This window comes from Trachemys scripta, chromosome 10, assembly GCF_013100865.1.
Source record: "Trachemys scripta elegans isolate TJP31775 chromosome 10, CAS_Tse_1.0, whole genome shotgun sequence".
NCBI lineage: Eukaryota > Metazoa > Chordata > Testudines > Emydidae > Trachemys > Trachemys scripta.
Genome location: NC_048307.1, coordinates 61,930,974 through 61,953,928, shown reverse-complemented (window position 1 = coordinate 61,953,928; position 22,955 = coordinate 61,930,974). Strand labels below are relative to the sequence as shown.

Genomic DNA, 22,955 nt, shown 5'->3' with positions numbered 1-22,955 from the left:
TAATGTTTCTGGGCCCGATTCTCATTCACACCAAGTCCAGCTTACACCACGCTGCCAGTGTAAAAGGGTCTTTAAATGTGTGCAAGGTACATTTCCATCCTCTTTAAGGCTCCTTTGTACTGCTAGAGTTGCCCTACTTTAAACCAGGATCAGGTTTTCTGTCTGCAAATTGTAGTAAAGTTGTCATGTCTTGGTGCAGTACTTTCATTGGTATATAATACTGTGTTAGAGGATTTTTATGATATTTACTAATCTAGACATACTAGTTTTACTAAAAATGTACATCTCTACCTCGATATAACGCTGTCCTCAGGAGCCAAAAAATCTTACTGCATTATAGGTGAAACTGCGTTATATCGAACTTGCTTCAATCCACCAGAGTGCGCAGCCCTGCCTCCCCAGAGCACTGCTTTACCGCATTATATCCGAATTCATGTTGTATCGGGTCGCGTTATGTCGAGGTAGAGGTGTATTACTCCTTTTGACATGAGAAAGTAAGTATGGTGTATGAGGAAAAATAGACATTAAATTTCAGCATTGGCCCCTCTCCATTGTCCATAATGCAGAAGCTACCTTAAAAAATATGTCTCTCTGCTATTTATACAGGAGGAGAGCTGTTTATGGCCTAAGTCTTCTAACTTTCCTATAACAGTTGTTGAAAATTCAATTCTTAGTGAATTTGTGTTAGCTGCTGTAAAAACCTTTTGCTTTCAGTCACATTGTGTCTTTGTCGCATGGCAAAGAAACTACAGTTGCAGTGGTAAATTAACCATTTAGTAAGAAACATCACTGGCGAATTGCAATAGATGCAAGGAAATGTGTTATTTAGGCTGCAGTTTAAATCTGACAGAAGGATACAAAAACACCTTTCTAGCAGCAAAGAAAATAAACAGTTTGCCCTGTGATAAGTAAAGCTCATTAGCTAAAAGTTAGAGGAAATTTCTTCTGAGCCTGCTGTGGCTCCATCTGCTGCTCACTGACGCATACAACGGAGCAGCCTTTTAAAATGCCCTATAAATAGACACTTACAAATACATTTATACAGAGTCATGTTCTAGTCCATTTCTTTAAGTGCTCGTTCTCTTCAGATGTATCACAAGGAGCAAAAACCAGTACACAATGAGTCAACAAGTTTGCTTCTTTTAACGTACACAGCAGTTCAAGCCTTCAGCATATGGCTCTGCCTTTTGATTGCCAATGCAACATTAACATCATCATAGCACTGAGGAAATGAAAGGCAGGATTTTGCTACTGGGGTAGCTCTTCACACCCGTGTAAAGTGAGAATCAGAATAGAAATATAACACAGCCATTTTGGACAGGTGTTAGTGACAACACAATGTGTAAGGCAGCGAAATATCAGGCCATGACTCTTCAGGTAACCCAAATGCATACAGTTTGTAAACTGCTTGTGCAATGCAGCATGCATTGGTTATATTTTTTTCATATTTAATACACAAATCAGGTGAACCACCCTTTGTTGCTTTGGTAGTTTTTTCTTTTTACACGTAAATGTGAATTCACAGGATTTCACTGTGATTGACTGAAATAATTTATTATTTAATCTCAGGATTTATTCCTGTTTGATTTAATGTGTCAGATAAACATTAGAAATAAATAAATAAATGATAAATAATTGTGTCTGATGAAGTCGGCATTCACCTACGAAAGCTTATGCTCCAATACTTCTGTTAGTCTTAAAGGTGCCACAGGACCCTCTGTTGCTTTTTATTAGAAATAAAAGTATCATCACTCATACCAGCAGCAGCACAGTTATAACAGTAATAACAAACAATGTAACATATTGTTTGTTATTACTAACACTTAAGAAAATAGTTCATAGCTGTTAGTGGTCTAAATATACAAGATGGCAAGATGTGCCATCATGAAATAACTTGTATTTCTCTCTAGGGCTTTATTGTATTGATTTTGTATCAGAGGTAAACCATATGGCAATACCTAAATGTAGTTATGAATTCCCAAGGCAGAAGTGCATGATAAAGATTTGGTACAAACATTTCTATATTTAAAACAACAAATAATAAAATACACATACAATCCATAGGTAGAAAAAAAAAGTCCTAATCCAAAGCCCATTGAAGTCAAGGGAAATCCTTCTACTATGACAGTCTGTCACCTCTAGCCAGGTATGACAGTTTAGAAAACCTGTCCTAGCTTTTCCTTTATACAGTGAAGGCAAGTGATAGGGTCAGTATATATTGGGGCTGGTCCCCCTTACTCCAGGTGTCTGAGAGGGAAAGGGGCAGCACTCCCCAATACCCATGTTAATCGTCTACAGATGCTGCTCTCTGATAGAATGGGGGTAACCACCTGAGCCAGTGTTGGAAACTCTCATGATTTCATAGACATTGGGCCATAACTGCCAAACATGCATTGGGTGGGGGAGGGAGAAGTTTAAACATCAACAAAGAGAATAAAACCATGTCTAGTCTTTAAAAAGATCTTCCGAGTTTTGCAGTCTGAATCATTCTTTTTTAATTTCTGGAGTTGGTATTGCTGCTTAGCCCTCCCCTGTTAAAAAAACAGAGTCAGTGTGTCACAGAATAGGTGGCCTCTGAGGGTATAAAGCACCCAGTCTATCTGGATTCTCCTTAGCAGAGCCTGTCACACCTGTGACTAGTTAATGACGTAGGTGGCTGAATGGCAGTTAACTGCACTTAATAAAGGGTTATGAGGACTGCTTAGTCAGGAAGCTAGAACACACAGAGGTAGCTCCTGAGGAGAGGGACTTTTGGGGGGAGCTGGTTAGAAAACTCACCAGAAAAGGGGACCTAGGAAAGATGCTACTGAAGACATCTGGTTCCAAAAGGTCGAAGAGTGGTAAAGCCCTAGGAAGACCTGGTCCCAGCAAAAGGACCTTACCAGACAGCAGCAAAGTGTTTAGGTAACTGGGGAACTATGTGCTGGTCCAGAGAAGGAACCCTTCCCCAGGTGATGGCAGGAGGTCTGACTCCAGAAAAGGGTCCTGGGTTGAGAGGGCCTTACTAGTGAAGAGCCTGGATAGAGAAGAAGGAGGGAGTTACATGGGGGGCAGACTAACTAAGAAAGACCCCTCTAAGTGAAGGCATGTTTGCATACTGTGTTCAGCTTTTCATTAAAGACCCCTGAAGGGGCACTAGTTACTATATAAAAGCCTCACTGAATTTACTGATAGCACATAAGGTGAAATTGAGGCAGGGACCCAACTATGGGTTCACACTGGGCTCCAGGAATGAGTGCTTGCCATTACAGTGTCATAACCCATCTAGCATCAGGCTCTGACACTACCTCACTTTCCTCTTCTTGGGGTTCTCAAACACCCAGATGCTTGTAAATCATAATACTTTTTTTGTGTGGTGGGGGCTGATGTACTAAAAAAATCACATTTCAAATGCCAGCATAATTCAAAACAAGTCTTTCCACAACTCTACAGTTTCTTCACCACTTGCTGGACTCAACATTTCTCTTCCAAACTGGGGTTCTGGTGTCTCCTTGAGCCTTTTCCTTCTTAAATCTGCCCTTTACTGCAGGTAACTCCAGACAGCCCTTTCATCTGATATAAATTGTTACTGTATGTTAGCCTTTCATCCAGGAAGCAGGTGATCTACAGGTTATCATCTCATAACACAAGAACTAGGGGTCACCAAATGAAATTAATAGGCAGCAGGTTTAAAACAAACAAAAGGAAGTATTTTTTCACACAATGCACAGTCAACCTATGGAACTCCTTGCCAGAGGAAGTTGTGAAGACCAAGACTACAACAAGGTTCAAAAAAGAACTAGATAAGTTCATGGAGGACAGGTCCATCAATGGCTATTAGCCAGGATGGGCAGGAATGGTGTCCCTAGCCTCTGTTTGCCAGAAGCTGGGAATGGGCAACAAGGAATTGGTCACTTGATGATTACCTGTTCTGTTCATTCCCTCTGGGGCACCTGGCATTGGCCACTGTCGAAAGACAGGATACTAGGTGTGACCAGGATCCTAGTGGGGGCCAGCTGTGGTCACTCAATTAGGGTGAACTGCAAAGAATGGAGCAGCAAAACCCAAAAAGCTCGTGGCTATTCCAATACTTATGGAACCCTTCTGCCCATCTGAGTTGGCAGCAACAAGGGCCGGGTTCAGTATCTAGGGGTTCTGTTTCAATAACGCAATTCAAAACTGGCTTGAGCCCCCACCCAGTGACCAGGGACAATTACATACCACCCCCTGGGTGCCTCTAAGAGGCAATACTTCCCCTCTCGCAAGCACGGAGTCTGAGTGCAGCAGAAAATGTTTAATAACACGAGGTAAACGACATCAGCATTAAATTGGGAAAACACCACAAACAGGATTCATAACACAATCCATGAGCAAAAGACCCACCCCCAAAGTCCCAAAAGTCCAAACCCCCAAAAGTCTCTTGAGTCCAGCAACACAAGAATCATCCAAAAGTCTCTGTCCCTGGTCAGTGCAGCCCCAGAGTTCAAAAGTTTATCTGCAGAGTCTTACCCCCACCCCCAGCCTGGGTGGAAATAAGGGGGGAAGGAGAAAGGGGTATGTGGGGTATTAAGGGGCACCTTATGTTGTCTGAGGCCGACTGCCCCGCCTCTCCATGGGGTTCCGCTGCAGCCTTCACCACAAGCTGCTCCACTTCACCAGCTGCTCTGCTCCTCCAGCTGTCCCATGAGCCATTCCAGCCATCCCACAAACTGCTCCCCTCCGCTCCACTCGTCATCCCGTGGGCCACACCAACCGTCCCGCAAACTGCAACGCTCTGCCAGCCACTTAGCAATAAATCTTCAGGCTCCCCCACTAGTTAACACAGCACTCAGTGATTTCAGCTTGTAGTAAGGGAGCCCCAGTGCTGGTGCACCATTGGCCTAAAATGAATTCAGCATAGCAGCCTGTAACTAGACTCTTAATAGAATCAAAATTAGCTCTGCTATTCAACACTAGAGAGAGAGAAAATGGTGCAATTGATGTTTCAGACCCTCAAGAGAGAGCCATACCACCAGGTACAAATACCTGTCCCCAACCTCTCTCAATTCACTGGGTTATGGAACCCATGTCCCTTGTCTAGCGAGTGCTACTTAGGTGATGGTGAGACCATCTGTCATAAAACAGTTTCATTGCCCTTGATTCACATAATCAGGGTAACAATACTTTATTACTCCTGCCCCAATAACAGAGAAACTGGGGATCCCACAGCAGCCAGAGTGACCATTTTGGGCTGCCGTGGGCTCATGCTAGGCAGGGTGGGTGTCCCTATGCAAACAAGATCAGCCCCTGAAGTTCTTTTCCACACTCGCCATAATTCACCAACAGATGTCAGGGTAGAGCTCATCCTGATTCTGCTTACACTTAGATTTACCAAGCCAGCATAAAACGACATCAGCTTCCTTATTACCTTATTGGTTACTCAGAAGTCCAAACAACATAGTTCCCTTAAAGTGATCCAGCCTCAGGCCTCCATCCAGATGCCCATGTTAAATATGATGAAAATTTCTGTAAATCTTATTTCATCAAATAAAAGAAAAGGTTCTACTAATCCCAAAGGATTGGACACATTACCTCCCAGGTTAACAAATGTTTCAGATCTTACCCAAATAGATGCTACAGCCAATTCTGATTAACGAAACTAAAATTTATTTAAAAAAAAAAGGGAGAGATTATGGTTAAAAGATCAATGTACATACAGACATGAGTTCAATTCATTTAGGTGCAGATTCATAGCAGAGATGGTGAGCTTTGTAGTTGCAAAGAGTTCTTTCAGAAATAGTTCATAGGTTATAGTCCAATGTCCAAATATCATATTCAGGGCCTACCAGCATAACCGGGACCTCAGTCTTGTGACTCCAACTTCCCCTGATGAAGCCTAAGCAGATCTGAGATGACAGAATCAGGACCCAAGGATCTTTTATACAATTTCATGTCTTTTGTCCTCAGGGAACAAAAGGTAATTAGGATGACTTTAAAGGAGGTCCATCACCGGTACTTAGTTATAGAATTAAAATAAGGCCATTTGGTTGTTCCTCCACCATTCACACTACATTTCAAAGAGACATGAATACCGAGATATCCCATGTTTACAATTCATTTAAATATCAGAATATAGGATAGACAGATAGGATTACATTGTTGACCCTACTCATACATAAGTAAATACACAAAAACACAAACATTATCTCCCCACGTGTCTTTTGAGGGTTACTTATTTTGCAGGATGTTTAACCCTTTCTAGCCTTGCATCATAATAGGCTAGAGGGACCTTCGGTCTGACCCAGTATGGCGGTTCTTAGCCCTGGCCTCAAACCCATCTCCTAGGAGTCAAATATCTGAGCACAGGTGGAATTAAGGCCATAATCCTTAAAGGCCAGCTCACTTTCTGACACCATGATGCAGGTGTAGCTTTACCAGCAGCTATGCAAAATCTCTGCTATGATCACTTCTGCATTTCAGAAAGTTTTATTTATTTTTATCCTTGTGTTTTGTGATTACTAAATACCTGGGCTGATTAATTATTCATGTATGTATGGTTCTGTTGTAAGGAATCTGTTGCCAGTGTCTTGTCAAGTACCCCCCCAAAAAGTCACAGATGGAGCTAACCCAAAAGATCCTCCTCCTCACCCCAATGATAATGGGACAATTGGGCTCTAACCAGCCCCCTCATATAACTAAAGGGGAATGTTTTCAGATTTACTCCTCGGTAACCTAGGAACTGTTAGTTTCTAATCACAGATTTGTTTACAAATAGCTTTTTCAATTTGGACGAGAGCCCAGCTTGGCCCTTTCAATCTGTTTCTCTAGCTATGTCTCAGGGATGCTATCAAGTTGAAAAGTTAGATTTTTGTGAAGCACTACAGTGCTGTTACCTACCAATATTTAAAAATAGTAAATAACTAGAATATGGGTTGTAAGGAGGCTTAGAATTAAGTTACTGTACAAGTGTGTAATTGAGCAGGTATTTCCTTAGATCAGGGTAGGCAACCTATGGCATGCGTGCCAAAGACGGCATGCGAGCTGATTTTCAGTGGCACTCACACTGCCTGCATCCTGGCCAATGGTCCGGGAGGCTCTGCATTTTAATTTAATTTTAAATGAAGCTTCTTAAACATTTTAAAAACCTTATTTACTTTACATACAACAATAGTTTAGTTATATATTATAGACTTATAGAAAGAGACCTTCTAAAAACATTAAAATGTATTACTGGCACGCAAAATCTTAAATTGGAGTGAATAAATGAAGACTTGGCACCACTTGTGAAAGGTTGCTGACCCCTGCCCTAGATTATTAAAATATATTTAACTACTCTTTGGAGAGCCAACTAACTAACTAAGGGTTAGATACACAGGTAAGTCCTGTACCTATGTGAGCAGCTGCACTAGAGGTTGGGTGTATGATTCATTATAGCACACTGGCCCTGGGATTCCTCCTGAGGAGGGCAGCTTCAAAATCCATTGGAAGGTCAGAGCAGCAACACTGGTCTGAATCAGTGCATCTTCTGCTTACACCTACTTTTTTCTCAGGGCTATGTCAGACGTCTCTAGGTCTTCCAGCAAAGCAGGAATATTGGCTGTTGGTACCAGTCTGCTGCCCCACTCCTGGCAGACTTTCTGACACACAAAGTATGGAGCTGTGAAATAAATCAGTCAAGAGCCTGAAAGTTAGTATTCAAGTGTATTATTGACTTGGATCATGGAGGTTATGTTCATATCAGTGCCAGTTACTTCATATTTCACAGTAGAACCCATATTTTATTATCTAATTGGAGATTGTTCATAAAATCAAAAAGTTCACAAAATTGAACATCTCAGAAGTATAGTAGGTTCAGGGCATAGGTTGCAGTATGGTATACTGGACTGCTTTTTTCTTTCCCTTCGAAAGCACTGCAAAACGTTTCTAATTGAAGTTATCAGAATGTGAGGTGACGTCAACTTGTTTTTTATTGATATCACTTTTGTTTGTGATTTTATTTTATTTTTGGTCAGGAGAAAGCGTTCATATAACAGGTCATTTGTAAGATTGGTGTTTGTAAAAGTAAGGTTCTATTGTATATTAATGATGATAATTGTGTGTGGTTAGAAAGCAGAGATTCAGAGTATTATGGTGGAACAGTAATAAAACTACCATTAAGATTACATTTTCAGATTTTCAGGTTTGCTGTCCCAACTCACAATATCTGTTTTTGTTGTTGTTGTTTTTTAAATTTGTTTATTTTTAGTGAAATCAGTGATGTTGAAAAGGGCTTCGTGGTGGAGCTGTGGAAGAAAGGCTTGATATGGGACAAACTTTTAGGTACTTTATGGATTCCCCTAACAACTGTGGAATATGCAACAGATGTAAGTTGACTTGCTGTGCAAAAATGTTTTGTGTAAAATCTGATTAAAAACTTATTTTCAGTCTCTCACCTACTGTAATTAAGCTTATGGTTAATCATAAGTGACATCTCAGTTGCTTCAGGCCATAACATCTCAGTTGCTTGATATCTCAATTGCTTCCAGGGGGAGGGATAGCTCAGTAGTTTGAGTATTGACCTGCTAAACCCAGGATTGTGAGCTCAATCCTTGAGGGGGCCACTTAGGGATCTGGGGCAAAAAAATCAGTACTTGGTTCTGCTAGTGAAGGTTGGGGGCTGGACTCAATGACCTTTCAGGGCCCCTTCCAGTTTTATGAGATAGATATAGCTCCATATATATATATAAAATAATACTAAGACAGTGCATATGCAACTCTCAAAGTAATAGTTGATATGCATAAGCTGTTATTCTCTGCAGAAGTGTTTCAAATACTGAATCAGGTGTAATTCAGTCAGTGGGTTAAAGTTTACCAGGGTTCACTAATTACGAGAAATGCAGAGGCAGTGTGGTTTATGTGATTAGAGCAGGGAGACTTGGAGTCAGGATTCTCAGCCTGGCTCTTCCACTAATTCACTGTGACCTTGGATAAGTCACCTTACACATCTATAAAATGGGCACTTTACAAGCTACCTACCTCTCAGGGGAATTGCAAGTCTTCAGTAATCAAAGAGTGTTATGATCTTTGGATTAAAGGCACTCTATGGCTGAAAAATATTATTTTGTTCCATTTTTAATTGCTGTTAAAAATAAGTGATAAACTAGCTGGCAGCATGGTCAGAAGAGGCCTTAGAAACAGGGCTGGCTCTAACTTTTTTGCTGCCCCAGGCAAAAAAGAAGAGCGTCGCCCCACCATACCCGCCCCCGAGCGCTGCGCCGCCGTACCACCCCCCGCGAGCGCCGTGCAGCCAAACCCCCCCAGCGCAGCGCCGCTGAAATCCCCGCCCCCCGAGCACCGTGCCGCCCGAAGCCCTGCTCCCCCGAGTTCCGCGCAAGCCCCTGCCCCCCCAGTGCCACGCCACCTGAAGCCCCGCCCCCTTCAAGCGCCATGCCGTGCCCCTGCCCCCAACTCCGAGCGCCACGTTGTGCCAGCCCCCGACCCCCTCCGAGCGCCACGCCCCCGCCCCCACCTCCGAGCGCCGTGCCGCGCCAGCTCCCGCCCCCCCTCTGAGCGCTGCGCCGCACCAAACTCCTGCCCCCCCAGCGCCCAGCCCCCACCCCCCGAGCGCCGCCCAAAGCCCCGCCCCCTCTGAGCGCTGTGCCATCTGAAGCCCCAACCCCCCCGAGCGCCACGCCGCCGAAACAAAAAACTCCCCTCCAGTGCTGCCCCGACGAACCAATAAATAAATAAATAAATAAAAACCCGAGCGCTGCCCCGCCCCAAGGTGCCGCCCCAAGCACATGCTTGGCCGGCTGGTGCCTGGAGCCGGCCCTGCTTAGAAAGGGCCCTCTTAAAAACTAAGGGCTGTCTCATAGAGCAGAAACTTGCATCCTGTGAGGCCCACAGCTAAGATGGATTTCTTGTTTTATGAGGGCCTCTCCAAAAATCAGATCCAAAATGATTATGGATCTATGGAGCATGCCTTCTCTGAGTGCATTTATCAACTCTCCGATGCAATGGTTGCTATTACAACCATCTCCGATAGCTGTCTGTCCTTAGGCCAGACCATAGCTGTGGTATCTGTGGTTAACCATGCCTAGTTTTAGGTAGAAATACTGAAGAGAAGGAGCAGTTAACACATCCTCCTGGCCATGGCTTTAAGCAGTTTTTCCATTTCCTTTTTATAAACCTAACTCCTGACATTGGGGAAGGAGTGAAAACAGAGGAAAGGTCATAGGCTGAAGGACGGAAAAGAGATAAGATTTTTCTTGGGGTGTGGGGAGGCGGGGAGAGGGAAGACTGAGGAGATGGGCTGCACTCAAGAATAGTTGTGCTGGGTACATAGTTATGTAGGACCTTGGAGCTGAGTGGGCTGGGTTCATGGTGGGTTGTCTTGCTCAGAAAACAGTTCAGACTACTGCAGAGAATAGGAACTCTGACGCTGCATGGCAGAGTGCTGTGGAACAGGCTGGGAAAGAGATGAGTCAAGCAGTCTGGCTTCCCAACAGGCCAACTTATTCAGGAAGCAGGTCACTGCTGGAGAGGCTAGGAATCCTGAGGCTGCATGGCAGAGCAATGTAGAACTGCCTCGGCGTGGGGGCAGGAAGGGAAGGAGCCTATCTCAAATACTCCACAATCTGTCTTGCTCTGCACCACCCATGGGAGCTACAGAAATGCTCTCTGCTGCCTCAACAGTAGAGAGGTTGGGTCCAAACCAGCTCCTGGGACACTTTTAAAAAATAGCAGCAATTTATGTACCTTCTCTCCCTCTTCTCAAGAACTAGTGACTGGGAACTGCACTCAAAAGGCAGCTGCTGTTGTTGTTTTTTATGTTTATTTATATGTTTGTTATGGTAGGGATAACCTAGAATGTGCTAGGCACTGTACAAATAGGGAGTAGCAGACAGTCCCTGCCCAGAAGAGCTTACAATCTAAATAGACAAGAAAGATGCAGGCTTAGGGGAGGGGTATGAGACTCGAACCCAGTGAACGATATGACAACAAACATTGTGTTAGTTCCATGAGATTTTTGGGGGGAGGAGTTAGTTAGAAGGGGATCAGCTAAATGGGAAGGGAAGGGAAGCAGGGTGAGGCGGTTAGGGGAGGGGAGAAGAGAGGTATATGTTGAGTGAAGCTTAGGTGAAGAGACAGATCAGAGAGGGAGGGTTGGAACAAACAAATCAGCACACGGCAGAGAAAGTCAGAACTTTCTTCAGTTTTGACTGAAATGTCCTGAGGAGAAAAAGGTCCCTGCTTTGGCTGCTTCTGTTCTTATTGGCTGGAGTCTGTGGCTGGATCCTCTGCAGTTTTCCCCCATGGCCATGTGGAGGGGAGAGGCAAGGCACCACCTACCTGGGTCTTCATGACCCTAGAGTTTGTGGGGCAGGGTCTCCCCTACACAGTTCTGGGTCCAAGAGCATGCTGGACGGTGGGGTGGCCCCAGCTGGTCCCCATTTTATAGACTCATAGACTCATAGACTTTAAGGACAGAAGGGACCATTATGATCATCTGGTCTGACCCCCTGCATGCTGCAGGCCACAAAACCGTCCCTACCCTTCCCTTGACTCTGCTGATGAAGTCCCCAAATCCTGTGTTTTAGTGACTTCAATTGGCAGAGAACCCTCCTGCTAGCGATCCCTGCCCCATGCTGCGGAGGAAGGCGAAAAACCTCCAGGGCCTCAGCCAATCTACCCTGGAGGAAAATTCCTTCCCGACCCCAAATATGGCGATCGGTAAGACCCCGAGCATGTAGGCAAGCGACTCCAGCCTGACCCTTGTTAACCATTATACTATTTACCTGCCATTGCTCGGTATTCCTCAGCTAATATGTTTTTCCATTAAACCATTCCCTCCATAAACTTATCTAACTTAATCTTAAAACCAGATAGGTCCCTCGCCCCCACCGTTTCCCTCGGAAGGCCATTCCAATATTTCACCCCTCTGACGGTCAGAAACCTTCGTCTAATTTCAAGCCTAAACTTCCCCACGGCCAGTTTATATCCATTTGTTCTCGTGTCCACATTAGTACTAAGCTGGAATAATTCCTCTCCCTCCCTTGTATTTATCCCTCTGATATATTTAAAGAGAGCAATCATATCCCCCCTCAGCCTTCGTTTTGTCAGACTAAACAACCCGAGCTCCTCTAGTCTCCTTTCATACGACAGGTTTTCCATTCCTCTGATCATCCTAGTGGCCCTTCTCTGCACCCGTTCCAATTTGAGTTCATCTTTTTTAAACATGGGAGACCAGAACTGCACACAGTACTCCAAATGAGGTCTCACCAGCGCCTTATACAACGGAAGCAGCACCTCCTTATCCCTACTAGATATACCTCGCCTAATGCATCCCAAGACCGCATTGGCTTTTTTCACCGCTACATCACATTGTTAACTCATAGTCATCCTCCGGTCTACAAGAACCCCTAGGTCCTTCTCCTCTTCTGTTACTTCTAACCAATGCATCCCCAGCTTGTAACTAAAATTGTTGTTAGTCATCCCTAAATGCATCACCTTACACTTTTCACTATTAAATTTCATCCTATTTCTGATACTCCAATTCACAAGCTCATTCAAGTCTCCCTGCAGAATATCCCTATCCTCCTCCGAATTGGCAACGCCTCCCACCTTCGTATCATGCGCAAACTTTATCAGTCCACTCCTGCAATCGGTTCCGAGGTCAGTTATAAATAGATTAAATAAAATGGGTCCCAAAACCGAACCCTGAGGAACTCCACTGGTAACCTCCCTCCAACCTGACAGTTCACCCTTCCCCCACGATGTAGCAGTTCCTCCCCTTCTCCCCAGTCACCATTTCTTTTTAGGGGAGAGGAAGTAGGTCTTAAGGGTCATAAGTGTCTGTGTGTCATTGGCTGGCCCTTTAAGGAGAGTCAGGCACAGCTTTGCCTGTGGTGGACAGCTACCCCCACAAATGATCCTGATGTGGTGGGGATCAGATGGCTTGGTTCAATTATCAGACCCAGCTGGGGTGGAGTCAGATGATTTCCATAAAGGGCTGGGAGAGGTTAGTTAGGGAGAGGATCTACGGGAGGAAGGCTCCATTAAGGCTGATCCTGAAGAGATAAAGTGGCAGGAGAGAAGGAGGATCCGGTTGCAGGCCCTGGAGAAAGCCAGCACCCCAGGCACATGGCGTGGTGGAAGAGGGGAATAAGGGTCCAGTCTGTGGAGAACCAAAGTGGACAAAGGACTCCAGGGAGGAGGCCTAGAGGGTCAGCGGTTTGGGTAGATGCTAGGTTTCCAAGGACAAAGTCCTAAGGCTGAGCACTAGATGAGAAAGTGGGGTGGAAGGGTGGCCCATGAGGGAAGATGCTTTTTTGTGTTTCCTTTGGGACTATTGTTTGATTCTGATATCAAGACCCTGACAGTGGATGCTGAGATCAGGGAACACTGATGCATATTAACTTGAGAAGACAGACCCTGTGTAGAAGGGCTATAGCTAGCTAAGGACTGGAATATATGATGCTGTTTTGGAACCAGAACTGACCGGGGTCTCATACCAAACCAAGGAAGACTGAGGACCAGGAGGAAAACTGAGGTGGGAATGAGTGGTGCCATGGCAGGCCACAGAAGAGTGCTGTGGAAGCCGATTCTACCACACCATATATTGTCTAAATTGACATTCAGCTGCTACTACCAGGGCTCAGTATCCTCTCTGAAGCAGAAGTAGCCTCTGCATGGAATTATCAATGAGGCCTGTGTAACTTCTAAAGAACAGCAGTTGCATAAGCTGCTTTTTTGGGGGGTGGGTGGGATAGGTTCCTATTATAGTTACTGTACATTAATCACTTCAGCTTTCTAGGATGTACTTGCTGGTTGGCATACACAGGGGAAATTGTCAGTAGTGCTTATGCTGGGGCCTTCAGAGTGAGAGCTGTAACTTTCAGTACTCATGTTTCTTTCAACAACCCTTGAATTGCTGTATAATCAAACAGCCTAATCCTGCAAATACTTACTCATGTGAATAGTCCACATAAGGATAACTTACATGAGTAAAAGTTTGAAGAATCAGGCCAAAAATATTGCCAACTGTCAGATCCAAAGCCTATTGCAGTCAATGGAAAGGTTTCTGTTGATTTCAGTGGGTTTTGAATCAGTCCTCTGTAGCAGAATGATAATGGTGGATAACATAAAGCCTACCAAGGTAAACTTCAGTATATCCTTTGTAGGAAGGTTCAGGTGCATGGTGGATACTACATTCTGAAGTCATAAAAAATGGAAATGAAATCTGTGGCACAAAAACACCAACTCGACATGAGATTTTACTGGATGTCTACTTTGCAATACTGAATGGTAAGTTACACACTAATAACCAAGTAAAAAATTAAACAGTATGAGATGGAAGATACCCACTCATTTAAGTTCATGTAATGTCCTATCAAATATCACATGTCTCTAGGCTTTTATAGGGCTGCCTGTCACTATAGTATCTGGCCACCTGATAATAGTATTAGTGAAAGGAACACTATAAGGAAGATCAGCCCCAAAGTGTAATGGCCTTTTTAACAATTTTTTTTTAAAAAATAAGAGTCCCAAACTACTGATGTCTGTGCTGTTTCATGATTTTTAAATAAAAGCCATTAAAAGAGTTATCTGGTTGGATTTAAATACTTCCCTCCCTGCTAGCTCACTGTCCAGGTTTGACAATAACGATGCCAGGGACCTGGTGTCTACTGTCTGCCATAGTCCTGCATGAGGCACAGCGTGTGGGAAGCAAGCTTACTGGATAGCACAGCTTTGTGTGCCCCCACGTGGACATCAAGGAAGGAACGGCATCCTCCCTCCAGATGTGCCACCTTGAGTGGTGAGCTCTGCACCCCCTATTTGGACAATGACTAGAACAATTTGGCTGTTAAACTGCAAAAATAATATCCCTGTTCTGCCACTTTTACTACCCATGTTGAATTGGACTTTGCTGTCTGAGTGCTCCCACTGACATCAATAGGTCTAATTCTGTAGTTAACAAGGGTGTGCACAAGGGGGGGCAGGCAGGGGCATCCCCCCAAAAAATCTGTCTCCCCACAGCCCGAGGAGAGAGGAAGCAGCAGGGCATCTGGCTGCTGCCTGAGTTTCTCCCCCCATCCCTATAATCTGCAGCCAGCTGCTTCTCCGTTCCTGTTGCTGGAGTCCAATGGGTTGCCTCTGCCTTCACCCCTTGACTCACCTCAGTGGGGGGGTCTGCAGAGCAGGCAGACGCTCTGGGACTCCAGCAGCCGGGAAGGAGAAGCAGCAGCTGTAGGGATCCGGGAAGGAAGAGCTTAGTCAGCAGCCAGCCACCCTGCTGCTTCCTCCCACCCCAGACTGCAGGGACACAGGGAGTGCTGCTGCCCAGGGGAACCGCTGCCTCCTCGCTGCTGGGCATCCCTGACAGAGGCATCCTGAGAAATCGGGGGCGGGGAGGTGTCACGTGAACCTTTCATTTGTGTGTGTTTAACGTGCCCCTCCAAAAGCGGCCAAATTTAAATTCCTGTGCACACCCCTAGTAGTTAAGGTACAAAGATATGGGGCCAGTGTTCCCTCTAATTTTTTACATCCATGTGTGGAATTAATTTTGTTATGTGCACCAATATGGAGGTGATTTGTGACACATCACCTTCATATTGGTGCACATAACAAAATTCATGTACTGGGGATGGGGCCGAGGGGCTTGGAGAGTAGGAGGGGTCTCAGGGCTGGGGCAGAGGGTTAGGGTGCGGGGGGATGAGGGCACTGGCTGGGGGGGAAAGCTCTGAGGTGGGGCTGGGGATGAGGAGTTTGGGGTGTGAGAGGGGGCTCAGGGCTGGGGCAGAGGGTTGAGGTGCAGGGGGTGTGGGTCTGGGGTTGGACCGGGGATGAGGGGGTTTGGGGTGCGGGAGGGGTGGGCTCAGGACTGGGGATGAGGAGTTTAGGATGCAGGCTGATCAGGGGCTGCAGTGTGGAGAGAGGACTCTCCCCAACCCTCTCTCGCTACAGCAGATTGGGGTACGGGGAGAGGTGCCTCGCTGCGGCAGCTCTGGCTGGGCTGGGCCGAGGGAACAGCTCCTCTCCCCGGCAGCTCCAGCGGGCCTGGGCCAGGCTGGCAGGGAGGCGCTCCTCTCCCCCACCAGATGCAGGTCTGCGCTGGGGCAGGCAGGGAGGAGCGCCTCTCCCCGGCGCAGCCCTGAGCTCCTGCACGGGCTTAATAGGCATCTGCGCAGCTTAGAGGGAATTTAGGATGGGACCCAAGTAATATAATGGAAAGAACATCTACACTTCTTTACAGTGTTGATTCTCAGTACGCTCTGAAAATCAGGTCCCTTTCAGGTGACTCAAGTTGGACACCCAGAATCACTGAACACTTCTGGAAATCTTGGCTTCTAGTTTTTAATAATATAAGGCATTGGAAGTAACACGGACAAAGAAATAACTTTTTTAAATGATCACCAGTCGAATTGTAACACTTCACTAAGTTTTCCATTATAAATCAAATTCACAATAAAAAACGAATAATAAACTTTAGGAGTAAAATGTTGTGGGTCTTTTTAACAAAGCATATTAAAAGACAAAAATGCTGATGTGGATACAAGAGTAACAGAAAATCTACCATAAGAGAAATATAAAATAAATTGATATGCAGGAGAAGAGTGATACAAGCTTGTAATATTGGAAGACTGAATTTTGGCCTGAACCTTATCCAGCCAGTGGCTTGGAGATGGGGTAGAAAACCATGTGTAAGATGAAACTTTGCCCACAAGGTCAACATTGGAGAGAATTCTTTTGCTGAGGGGAAAAATAGATTGTTGGGGCAATAGTGTTCCCATTACTTTCACGAGGACTACATTTATTTTTTTCTAATAGCCAAGAAAATAGCACTGGTAAACGTTCCCTTCTAAGGATAACACTCTTCCATTTGTATGTTGTAATGAAACCTCAAACAAATAGGAAACTACATATACAGTAACTTTTTATTTTTGCTATTCAGGTGTCATTCTGTCTAGAATATTCCTCGCCACCGGCCTGATCTAGTTCCAATTGAATTCAGTGGAACGAGTACACTGACTTTAGCAGGGAAATTCAGCCTCTAACTATAAAAGAAGCAAAGGGGGCATATTATAAAAAGGAACACTCCAGTCTGGGGTGGGCTAAAGAGACTCCAAGTCCTTGGAATTTTGTGCCACAGCATCCACTAGGAAAAAGTGAGAGCTGATGGTATATGTTTTTCAGTGCCACACCTACATCCTTCATTATGGCCCTAAATCAGGAAAGCATTTAGCATGTGCTTAAGTAGTTTGCTGGATTGAGGCCTAACACAAATGCATCAAGAGAACTTGCCCCAGCTGTGTGTTTACAGGTACTATTTTTCTCTCTTTTTGGCTCAGCCAATTACTAATTAATTTTTCATAGGCTGAGGTTTTGATTCCAGAAGAACAGATGGGCAGAAATTAAGAAGCATGAAAGATAAAGCAAGTTAACTTTTTTTTAAGAGACCATATTTGAAACTGCAGAGAAAGTATTCTACATAGTCAAATGCTTGTGGAAATCCTGCAGAGGTCACTGTAACATTGTATTTCTACATAGGCAGGGGAAAACAGGCATAAAACACTAAGCTTTCAGATGCTCAGCTGCCCTGTCTATTACTTCAGCCTTTGTTTTTTCTGCAGTACATTTGGTGCATCACATTTTGACTCTGATCTTATGCCTGGTTTTCAGCCTGTTTGTTAAACATTTGGTTCCATATCTTCAGTTGTGGCCCCGGCGTTATGATGATTTACAGCAATTGAGGATCTGAGCAAGACAGAGAAATATTTTTCATTGATTCATGAAAGGTGCCAGTTTGACAGGTACCAATCCCAAAGACGGAAGTCTGTTTATTTACAGACAGGTATAATACATGCAGTAGAAATGCAAGGGTGCCCCATTCTGCCCGACCAATCTGTCTTAATCTGGAACTAGAAGAATCAGCTGTAGAGGTCAGGTCACAGTTCTGTCTCTATACCAATTCATTCTTTTTCTGTGATTGCTTCCAAGAGTGTTATTGCCATTTGTGCTAGTGCTTTTGTGACATGGTCACTTGTCCATTGAGACCTGTATTCATGTCACATGGGCTACTGAAAATATCTCATACTTCTGAAATTCTGCATGCAAATACACAGTGACAAAAAAACAGTATGCTAGACCATCTATGAAGACTTCAGTAGAATTAGGAACATCATGATATTACTGAGTCGGTTTTTAAAAGGTTATTAGAACTAGATAATTTGACATTTTGATTAAAACAGCAATTTATTTGGTCTTGTAAAACTGTGTTCTTGTGAGAGAAGAAACTAATCTTGAAATGAAAAATATATAAGCATTGTGCTCTGTTTTTTTCTAAAAGGGGCTGTGGAAGGCATAAATCATCTTCGTTCACATTTATCAAATAATAAAATTATAGACACTACATAATGAAATGCATTCATTAAAGAGGCACTGTGTAATGAAGCATGCTCTTCATCTCATAAAGCAGCATTTAGTTATATAGTTGAGAAAACACTAAAACTGCCATGTATGTTGCACAATTGGACTGCCTGATCCATTATGGAAGCAATACCCTAATGTTTTGTTCCATGTTATTTAATCTTTGTTTACATGTGTTTTAAGGGCTTAGTATGCTTTTTGAGAGAGCTGCAAAGTGGTGTAGGTAGTAGAGATTTTTGTAGTAAGAATATTTACTCTTTGTGATTTCACATTTTCATAAGTGCCTAGGAACTTGGATTCATGCTTTTAATAAATGAAGTTGATTTTATATAGCATCAAAAGGGCACATAGAGCTTTAGAGATGTATGAAACAGGGTCTCTGCTTTAAAGAGTTTCCAATCTAAATAGAATAAATATTGCTTTCACGCAGAGATGACATGTGTGGTTCCAAATACCACCAACCATAAATTTAAGTATGGAGGTTCTGATTCTTATTTACACAAAGATCACTGTACACCATTCTGGCAGAGTAAAGGGGCCTTAACGTAGATGTAAATTATTTTAAGGCCCCTTTGCGCTGTCAGAGTGAAGTAAAGCTGCCCTTGTGCAAATAAGAGTTAAGTCCAGAGCCTCTTACATTCTGCTTTGGGGGAACACAGCACTGAACAAGTTCTTATTACGCTGACACTCATGACTATTAACCACATTTCTGCTTATTCCTTTCTTCTTTGTACCTGGAGGGTGGAAGGCTCCCACTACCATCTCTTTAAAAAAAATTGTCCAAACATATGCCTGTGTGACACTCCCATCACTTCCATACCCACACTTGGCTCCTTCTCACAATACACATGAAGCATTGGAAAGCAAGTGGAAGAAATTTCTTCCAACCCATTTAGAAAGTCTTTGTGCAAGTAGTTCACACTCCTCAACACCTTTCATCCGCTGTTTCCTGAACTGACCACTTTCTTCAAGTGTCCACAGCCCATTTTTTAAAACATGGCAGTCACAGGGGGCCCTGACAGTGTGGCACCTCTCATTAACAGCCGGAACTGATATTTCAGTAGCAAGTTCTAGTTAATGTAAAAATATACATATGCAATCCATGATTTTCCCTGAAGCAGGAGTTAAATTGTTCATAAGTACAGATGAACTGAAAAGACTAAATTCAGTATATAGAGTGCTTATTACATCTGGAAAACTTTCAAAGGGGGGGATGGGAATGTTTGTGCTGCTGTAGTAGTGCTTCTGCACTTTATTTGCGACAGAATAAGTCAGAACATTTCTCTGGATTGCTGCGGTCTCCTCATCCTGCCTGTGCAACTGCCCACAGCTTAAGAGCTCTGTTCCTTTATCACCAACTCAGCTGCTGCAATTCCAGAAGCCTCTGATTGGTGATCTAATCTCTTCTGCTATCACAGGCAGAATAGGAAGCAGAATGCTGATCAGAGTGGTGTGGGAAAAGTGGGGGTTGGTATCAAATGATTTACATGGGAAGGTAGATTATTGGAGAGGGAAAGTGAAATTGAGCTAGGGATGAATAGAGCAACCAGGGAGGGGCAGAGAGATCAGCTTGAGAGAGAGGAAAAATCAAGGAAGACCAAGAGGAAAGAGAGGGAGGGAAGGAGGGGGAGCAGAATGTGTTCAAAGGAGGGGAGAGGACTGAACAAACAGACCATTGCAAGAGCCACAGGAGAACAAAGGTCTGAATTGCCAGATCTACTATAGGAAAAGTGAAATCAAATATTAAAAACAGAACAGCCACCACTTGCTTTAGTCATGAAACTGTCCTGGTGTGTTGGGAGTGAAATTCAGATCTGTTCCATGCAGTTATATGGGGCTTTGGCCTTTGATATCAGACCCTCAGACAGATCAGTTCCCAGCTATCTTAATGGGAAATGTCATGGAAAGTGGGGCTATTTAGAGTAATCAGAAAAATTGACAGTACAGTGCTGTCTCTTGCCGTACATTACAGAAAGGAATACAGGTGATGTGGCAAATTGAAGCAATCCATAAAGTTCAACCGGAGAAAATACCTCCTTGCAAGTGGTAGATAGAATTAATGCTGCCATCTGTTGCCACAGAGCTCTCTGCAGGTCTCCCAGCCAGCCCTTTCTGGAGTTGGACCCCTCATTGGGGCCAGGCTCGTTCAGTTTGGGAGCAAAAGGGCTACATTTAGCTTTGCTCAAATGAGGTCGCTGGACATTCTCCAGAGGGGTTATGTTACCGATCTATGCAAGTATTTCCGGACCAACTTTATCTGATTCCCACTCTTATCCATCATCTACTTCAGATCAGAGTATTACAACCCTGGCTCCCTCCTATTTCTAGCCTCAGAGAACCAGGGACAAGCAGAGCAGGGCCTTGTCTGAAATGGCTAAGTTTCTAATGGAAACTTGTATTCAAAGCATTCTTATTTTACCATTTCAGATCATTTTAAAGTTTTACAGATGGATGACAGTCTTTTTTTTCTCATCCCAGCTTTGATAATTACCATTTGATGTTACATGTGCTCCCAGGGATGTCTCCAGGATCATGGTAGCAATAATTCTGATTTTAAGGAAGAAAGAAATTAATTTCCCTTCCAAGAAAAAAAATTCTGATCAGGTTTCTGTACAGGGAGAAAGCTGAAGCAAACACACACACACACATACAGTTCATCGAATCATAGAATATCAGGGTTGGAAGGGACCTCAGGAGGTCATCTAGTCCAACCCCCTGCTCAAAGCAGGACCAATTCCCAACTAAATCAGGGATTCAGGACGAACAGAGACACATGGTGCCATGGATGTCAGTCACAGGCCTGGGCTGAGGGTGACTGCTATCCACGGCCGGCACAACCCATTAGGTGACCACTAACATTTGGGAGGCAGCAACCGCGGCGGCCGGATCTTTGGCCACCCCGGTTGTCGTCGGTATTTTGGGGGTGGGACCTTCCTCTGCCTTTGTCGGGAACGGCATTTCGGGGGCAGAACCTTCCACCGCCTCTGTCGGGGGCGGCATTTCGGGGGCAGGACCTTCCGCTGCCTCTGTCGGGGGCGGCATTTCGGGGGCGGAACCTTCCGCCACCTAGGGCGGTAAAAAAGCTGGCGGCACTCCTAATGCTATCAGGTACAAGGTCTCATCTCAGAAGGTTAACAAAGATGACAATGGCCATAGTGGAAAACAAGTGGTGGCACAGAAACCAATTCTTATTGGAGTCTGTGGGAATTGGGATTATATACCCAGGCAAACTTCAATGATCCAGTGTTCATATGATTCCTATCCAGTATTTCTGGGTATCCCCTCTGCATGTTACCAGTTGGCACAGATATAGCTCTGTATAATCTCTGATCCAATAACTGGTGAATGCAAAGAATTAGATTTTTTAAGGGCTCTCCCCAGGTCGTTGTAAGGCATATTGGCATACAGCTTAGTATAGCAGCATGCAGAAGCCAGCATTTAAATTGTCCATGCTTTATTTCTTCTGTGGATAAAAATCCAGGTCTGATAACCTGGCCATATAGAAGTCAGAGAGAGATTTTCCAATGACTTTATTGGGGCCCAGAAGTTCCTGTGATGTTACACTCCATATTCTTTATGAAAATATGCTTATGATATAGATTTGACATAGCTGAGATATACTTCATGCAAGATGGCTCATGTAAGATATCATTGGAAAGGTTATGATTTACTGAATGTGATTATCCAATTTGTATGCATGTACCATTTCTGTATCTAAAGTTAGGAATATGGACTATGTGTATTGGGAAGCCACCCACCAGACAACAGCCGTCAGATCTGATGGGCCATTAGTAAGAAACAACAAGATTGTGAAGATAGTAATCTCTCTCCCTCCTAGGGGATGTCCTGAGACATAACTGTGACACTACTAGGTCAGGTGATCTTGTCTAGGGTGACCAGGTGTCTGGTTTTCGACAGAAACATCCGGTCAAAGAGGGACCCTAGCGGCTCCGGTCAGCACCACCGACCGGGCTGTTAAAGGTCCTGTTGGCGGTGCTGCGGTGCTAAGGCAGGCTAGTCCCTACCTGTCCTGGCACCATGCTCAGGGCCGGCTCTAGGTTTTTTGCTGCCCCAAGCAAAAAAATTTTTGAGAGCCCCCCCGCCCCCGCGCACTTTTTTTTTTGGCTTTTACACATGTTTGCACTTTGCAGTTTTGTTTTGACTGTTTAAAAATTAAAAAAAAATGAAAACAGAGAATTTGTAGTTAGTGAAATAAAATAATTTCGTACTAGTGTAATTTTAACATTTAATTTTAACAAAAACACAATTACAAACAATTTGAGTTCAACTATACACTGTAATGAAAAACGTTAGTGTCTTCCAGTTTCTCATAAATTAAAAGAATTTATATGAACTGAATTTTTCTGGTTTTTATACTTGCGTAGTCTTTTAATAAGTCAGTGAAATCTAATTTTTTTGCAATAGTACTTTCAATTGAAATTAATGCCAGTCCTGACATACGATTTTGAGACATGGTGGACCTCAAATAATTTTTTAATAATTTCAGTTTTGAGAAACTGCACTCACCAGAAGCCACTGATACTGGTAATGTTAAAAGAATGCATAATGCTATAGCAGTGTTTGGAGTA

At 44.0% G+C, this 22,955-nt stretch overlaps 1 protein-coding gene across 1 annotated transcript in view; it reads left to right on the top strand.

Annotated features, from left to right (window-relative positions):
• The window catches only part of LOC117883647 (protein unc-13 homolog A-like), a 77,894-nt gene that overhangs the window by 10,775 nt on the left and 44,164 nt on the right, over positions 1–22,955 (top strand). The window contains exons 4-5 of the mRNA XM_034783192.1: positions 8,204–8,321; positions 14,121–14,244. Of these exons, the coding sequence (XP_034639083.1) occupies positions 8,204–8,321; positions 14,121–14,244 (242 nt within the window). The remainder of the gene's footprint in view (positions 1–8,203; positions 8,322–14,120; positions 14,245–22,955) is intronic.